Genomic DNA, 6959 nt, shown 5'->3' on the forward strand with positions numbered 1-6959 from the left:
AGACCAACTCGAGTACTGAAGCACAGCTAGGGGGTGTTTCTAAGGTAACGAAAACACAACAATTTCTATATTCAGGTGATTATTATACACTAATGAAAACATATCTATGAATATTATATCTAATTTCTGCCAATACATCCTCCTAAATGTCACACATTTATTAAACCAAGTGCTGTCAGCTCTGTTTAACAAACAAATGTCTGCTTAGGTATACCTCCAAAAGGTTGTTGTAGGTAGGGCTGAGTATCACGTCTCAGTATTTTATCGGTACCAACCGAAATGTTTCTGTTGCGCTGAGTACCAAAAACTGGCAGTGAATGTCTGTACTATTTTATTTAGGCAAAATTCCTGAATGGCTGCAAGCATTAAACCTTCTGGTGTTAAATAATAAAAAAGTTTTGTAGTAAACATGTTTACAGGAGTGTAAAAAGGTACCTTTCTGCCTGTGTTAATGTTCTGGTTTACAATTACCACCTTCTCTCACCTTGTGACTGAGCGAACTCATCTCTGTGACCTCCTTCGACCTCGGTGGCAACCATGACGACAATGACAGTGCAGACCAGACCAGTCCTCCATAGCGTTTCCATGGTTACTACAGTAGTTGCTATAGTAACAGAATTCAGTGCAGTGGTCCCCAGGCCTCTGTCCCAACATGTCTTCTGCCCTCTCGGATGCCCCGTTGCCTAGCAGTGGGACAGCTCAGCGCTCTGTTGGGCCATTGCTGCAGGAAGACGTGTGAGTTCAGACAGACATAGCAGCCCTCTACAGTGCGTTGATCAGCGAGCGGTGACGGATCCTGGACAAGTCCGCACACAGAAGTAGAAAAGGCCTGGACGGATCTCCCAAGGGGCTCAGCAGCAGTGGTGGGTTTAGACTCCTTTCTGCAGCCCTGCAGAAGAGAAATTGCTCAGTGAGAAAGAGGAAGGCCAGGAAAGGGAGTGAAAAGGGAGGTGAGAGACAGATTTAGGCTCAAAAGGAACAAGGGAGACATAGTGAAACACAGACTGAGAGAGAGAGAGAGAGAGCATGAGATCCCATTGACCCATGCAGTTCCCAGTCTAACAGGACAAATCTACCCAGTTTATATTCAGCATCCAGTGAAGGGCCGCCCAGTCCTGCATTGTTCCTTTAGCTAATCAATCTTGGCTTTGGCGAAGGGCAAACACTCTGTCTTTCACTCTGATGACCAGAGACAACAGCAGGTCCCAACCTGGGGCCCCTGAGGCCCCGTTCTTTAAGCTGCCTGCCCACCGGAAAGAGTTCAAACACAAAGGAAGCCATTGATCTTGTAAAAAGCTGCACTTAATGCCCAAACAGGGCTTGAAGTGGGTATTATGTCAGAGGCTCTGGGGGTAAAATGAGCCAATTTGAGAGGAGCAGCAGGTTGCCATCACTGCTACGCTGGCTGACTGTGGTGGTTGGTTGTATGGCTGAGTGACTTGCTGGCTGGCTGCCTGCCTGACTGTACAGCTTACTAATTGGCTGGCATCCTGGCTAGCAGACGGATGGTATGAGTGCCTATATGAAGATTGTTTACATCTGAGACAAAGGGTTGAGTACTGGAATAATAATAGCCAAATCAACACTTGGTTTTTTAACTGATAGTGATATCAATATTTGTTTGTTTCAGTTTTTAAAATCCGATAACCTGAGCTGACAGTAAAAACAAGTAAAATCATAATAAACACATACAATAAACAACAATCCTGATATGAATCAATTAGATCTGTTGGGGATTTTTTTTTTTATATGACCAAGATACATTGCGAGTGGGACATTTTACAGTTGTTTACCAGTGTTCTCTGGTGGACAAACAACTTCAACTAGTTTGGCTTAATCTCAGCTCTAAATTTCAGACTTTTATACATAACTCCCATGTTAAAAAGCAGCATGTTTCTTCTTAATAATTTATTTCAAAGATTTTGTTTGTGAGGTTTGTTATTACAGTATAATTTAACCTGCCGTGTGGGTATAACTGCTGGTCTGACTCACAGATATAAGCAGAGCCTGACCACACAAGGCTTCAAAAATGAGCAGTAAAATATTATAATCTGTTCTAAAACTGACATGGAACCAAGAAAAGGCAGCAAAGATTGGTATGATCTGGTTGCAGCATTTTGAAGTGGTTGGATGTTTTGCCTGCTGAGAACAGAATAAAGTAAGTTACAATAATCACGTATCACGTCTGGAGGAGATAAAACATGGACCACCTGTTCCACATCATCAGGCAAGAGCAAAGACCTAATCTTGGTCAAATGTCTCAGTTAAAAAAAGGACTGCACCAGACTACAGGGCTCTTGTTATGAAGCAAACTAGATGTGAGAATGGTAATAATAAGTGTAGTGACTGGGAGGGGTGATTATAATTATCTCTGATAGATCATTTAATTGCACAACACTTTTGGACATCCAGTTTTTAGGCGAGGCAAGACATAATAGAGGACACATCAGTGGCAGCTGGCTTTGTCCAACACACAGGTGCATATCATCCGCATAGAACTTCACAATGTGAGTGAAATTTAAAGTTTATCTCCATCAGCAGACATGTATTACTGTTTCCCATCACCAGAAATAACAGGGAAAAGATTGTTCCTTACTTTTTTTAACTGCTGAATAGAAAGTGACGTTTGTATGACAGCATCAGATGATCACTTGGAGGTAAGAGTTCAGTCAGCCAGACATCACAGATTAAAATCTCGGGTCACTTGTTCATTTTCCACACTACTAATTTAACTATTCTGTGCTATACATAAACCCCAAGTTCCTTTTTAATTGAGCACTATTCCATTTGTTTTTTTACTCATAGACAAACATAGAGCGAGTCTGCTTTATAATAACAATGAAAAATGACTTCCTCAGACCCATAGTACCCATTACAAAAAAGACCAGAGCCAGGATCAGGAGTCACCATTTCATGGGTGCCCTTCTCTTTGACTTGAGTTTCCTAGCTATGGATTGCAGTGTCAGCTAAAACCCAACCCTTGCTAGTCTCCAGTAAAGTTTGCCCACCCAGTTCACTCTTGTCCCAGCCTCCCATGCCTCCCTCCCCTCCATCCCTCCCTCAGTGCCGTCTGGGGAGAGAAGAGCGAGTGGAGACGCCACACTGGCCCAGATGGCTGGCGGCTAACCAACTGCAGCCAAAGGTAATCGGAAGCAGATGGGAAACCTTTTGGTGACGAGAGCAAGGGGAACAAGTTGCCTCCTGAAAAGAGGAGGAAACAAAATGAGTGCAAAGCCCGGGGGGAATGAAAGAGAGACAGCAGAGTGTAAGCTGTTCGAGCCAGCTGGGAGAGCCATTCTTGAGTGTTAATACTCTGAACTGAGTGTGGAGGAATGAGTTGAAAAGAGCCCTAATGTGCCTCTCGTTTCATTTCAAACAGCAATGGGAAGGTACAGTAAAAGGAGAGCTAAACACTAAGGGGTCTTTGTACTGTTGCAGCTTCCCTCATACGTGGAACAACTGAAAGTCTTTCTCTCTCCCCTCCCTCAGGCTTTCTCCCAGTCATTTCCTGCACAAGCCAAATTCCCTTCCATTTTCATTACTTATTCTGCTCCCGCTCTCGATTTATTGTCGGGTTATTAAACTTGCAGCTTGATATCAAGTGCTTTTCATTACTCCTAACTCTCATCTTGTTTATTTAAACAAGAGAAAGAGGGAGAGACCGGACCCCCCAGTGCTGTCCCTTGGTGCTTTTTAAGTGTAGCTGCTTAAAAAGATTTGTAGACAACCATCAAAAGATCCTCACAGCAACATGCATGCACTGCCTTCTTGCTAAATTATTACTCCATTATAAACCGCACAGAAATGCAGCTAATTTAGGAGTAAGCTGTCTCGCAGAGGTGATGGTGTCGTACATCTTCCGTGGTCTGTTGTGCAAAACTTTCCCTCTGGGCTGTATCACTTCTGGCAAAATAAAAAACTTATGTTTGTCAGCAGGCCAAGCGAGCACATACGCTGACTCTCTGCTCGGTGTTTTGCTTGGATTAGCTACGAATATCGAGCATATAGCGACAATCCCGGCCAAGAGAGAAAGTGGTCCGACCTGCAGACAGGCCGCAATATTTCCAAGGCAATCACAATTTGCAAAAGAGAAAAGAAGGAGGGGAGAAGAAAGGGGTCGTTGTTAACAAGAGAGAGAAAAGTTGGACCGCTTGGGATAATTAGGTGGGAATTTAAGGGTGGGCCAAATTTGCGATGTAATCAAGCCAGTGGACCCAGAAGCGTTTTGACACGTCATTTTTTCATCATCAGTGAGCAGTGACTGGTGCTTTTCATGTGGTGTAAGGGATGTACAGTGCTTTTTTTTTGCTTTTAAAGACTAGAGCTAACTATGCTGTCCTTGTCTTTAACTGTTGCCAGGGAGAGTGGAGCTATCCGAAAACTAGCACACTAATCAAAGCCATATGACCGGCTCAAAGTAAAGTCTGTGTGGAGCGAACAGATGCAAAGTGTCCCTCAGCTTAGCTTCAAGTCTAGCACTCCCCCACTCTCCCCCTCTCTCTCTTTTTCACACACACATGCACACTGTTCCACTTTGATCAGGGAGTAGCTCATGAATCAGCTTTAGGTTCAGTTTATTATTTCATTAAACTGGCAGTGCTCTCTTTCTAATACCATGAGGCTGTGGGATCAAATAGCCCATAAGACGAATGTCACAAGTCAGATGCAGCATTTTAGACAATAACTCCCTCCCTAGAAGTCTAAATTCACCCAGATCTCCACATGAAACCCTGAACAGGTGATAGAAATAATACAAAGAACTGGGGGATATTTCTCAGACTAAACTCTAATTCTTTCTGTCTGCTACAAAGACAGAAAGAGAAAGAGGCAGGCATTCCTTTCTCAATTTCCCCAAATAAACAGCGTGCAGATGAAAAGTGGGAACATAAACAGGCCGGAGAACCTCGGATGTGCTCCCCTCGCTCTGAAAATGTGCCTCTCGAGTCTGAAACAATATTTAGTGAGAGAGAGAGCTGACTCGACATGAAGTGAGTCAGCCAGCAGCACTGGGAACAGAGCACAGATGGTAGTGGAAGGTTTTTCTCTTTCTGTCTTTTATCATATTTATTTCTGTGCAATTCTTATCTTCCTGTAGGACTGCCAACAGTCCAAAACCACCAAAAATATACTTGGTTCTCTGTCACGTAAGATGAAGAAAAGCAGCAAAGATGGAGCCGTGAAAAATGTCAAAATACCTGCCAATTATACACAGCGGAGGTTTGCAGATCGTTGGTACCGTCGTTAGTCGCGCGATGGGGCTTGGGGAGACAGAAAGATTGGGATCATGCAAATCTAAAAACCTCAGAAACTAAACTCATAATATTCCTCCCACCAGCCAATGCAAACTAATACAACACACACATGATAGTATCCGGTATAGAGGATATGTTCATTCTTCTCATAGTGTCTAGTATCTCCATACAGTAAAAAGAAATGATGCATTTATATGGACTAAAAGAATGATGCTGCACAAAGGATGCAGCAGACATAAACCTGCAGAAGTCTGCAAAGTCAGCTGATCAAATAACTCATTAAAGACTTGTATTCAGGTGCATACAAATCCTACAGCTTAATTACATCACCTGTGTTACATCTAAAACTGAACTCGTATTTAATAACTATATATCTTCTGTAACTTGTTGCAGAATTGCTGCAGTTCTTTTCCATCAATGAGAAGTTGCAGGTTGCTCCCCCAGCCGGTGAACGACACAAGGCCACTTGTACCTGATCTCTGCTGTGTGCGGCCACATCATCCCTTCACTGGCCTGCACGCACACACACACACACACATATACACGGATGCACACACACTGACTGCCTTGTCATCAGCCAATGAGGAGATCCCAGCCAATAACCAAGAGCTCTTGAGGAGAAGAGCCAACCCAAAGATAGATTTTAGGAGGAATACTACACAAATACCATAAGACAACATTAAGTCCACAGAGGTGCATATAATGACCCTGTGACACCACAATGAAACAAAATCAACCTGAAAGACTGAAAATAAAAGCGACAGTCAAAGTCTGCAGACACATTTCTGGAGAAAATTGGCGTTTTAGAGTTGAGAACAGCCTCCTGCCAGCATCATGTCATGACCGCTTTCCCTCCAGAGTTGTGCATGAAAAACCCGAGAGGGTGGCCGGGCTCGCTGACCTACCTTCCCGTGTCCCCTTGCAGAAGTTTCCGCTGTGAGTCTGTCCTCTGTCCTCCGCAGCGGAGCGGAGAGGAGGCGGCGCCGGTGGGTGACTGAGGAGACTCAACTTCTTCCACTTCCAGAACCAGAGAGCCACAGTTTCATGTCAATTCCCCCACACTTAAAATATTACACTTCCGGTTAAATCTTGCAAAATAAAAGCCGTATCTGAAAGGGTTTGGGGGTAAAATAAGGAGCTGAATTGAGGACTCTGCTTACTAATGTGCATACTCTTTGCGCTTTTTGTATTAGGCTACAACTATGACATTTATTGACTATTGACAGCTTAAAAACATCCACATGTGTGTTAATGATGCACAAAACAGCCCCATGTCTTTCTCAATTATCCATATTATCAATTAACAAACTCCAGTTTATTGTTTATGTACTTATTTCAGTGCCTGCACACACCGTCCCGTTTGGATCATTTTTTATTTTCTGAGTCTGAACCCTCAGACGGTGGATCCAACAACAGTCAGTGAGGGTACAGAAGCTATTTAAAGGAGTTTAAGTAAGTGTTTAAGGTTTTCCTGTATCTGCACTACTGACCGCAGTGTAGTGAGTGATTGCAACACTCAGATGTTCCCAAAATGTTCCCAAAAGTAATAAATCTCGCAGATTTAAATTTTTTTGGAGCATTAACGCCTTTAATAAAGTTTCACATTATTATGTTATTATGTCTTGATTAAATCAGAAAATAGGTAAACAAAAGAAAAAAAACCTAGCAGAATTATCATTATAAACATTAAATTATATTATTTCAACC

At 42.9% G+C, this 6959-nt stretch overlaps 1 protein-coding gene across 1 annotated transcript in view; it reads right to left on the reverse strand.

The window, feature by feature from the left end:
• The window catches only part of adamts10 (ADAM metallopeptidase with thrombospondin type 1 motif, 10), a 50966-nt gene extending 44698 nt beyond the window's left edge, over positions 1 to 6268 (reverse strand). Inside the window, exons 1-2 of the mRNA XM_035653808.1 lie at positions 6158 to 6268; positions 485 to 889 (exon numbers count right to left, since the gene is read on the reverse strand). Coding sequence (XP_035509701.1) covers positions 485 to 587 — 103 coding nt within the window. The 5' untranslated portion in view covers positions 588 to 889; positions 6158 to 6268. The remainder of the gene's footprint in view (positions 1 to 484; positions 890 to 6157) is intronic.
• Between the last annotated feature and the right edge of the window lie 691 nt (positions 6269 to 6959).

This window comes from Morone saxatilis, unplaced genomic scaffold (assembly GCF_004916995.1).
Source record: "Morone saxatilis isolate NCDOM2014 unplaced genomic scaffold, NCSU_SB_2.0 Contig12, whole genome shotgun sequence".
NCBI classification, from domain to species: domain Eukaryota; kingdom Metazoa; phylum Chordata; class Actinopteri; family Moronidae; genus Morone; species Morone saxatilis.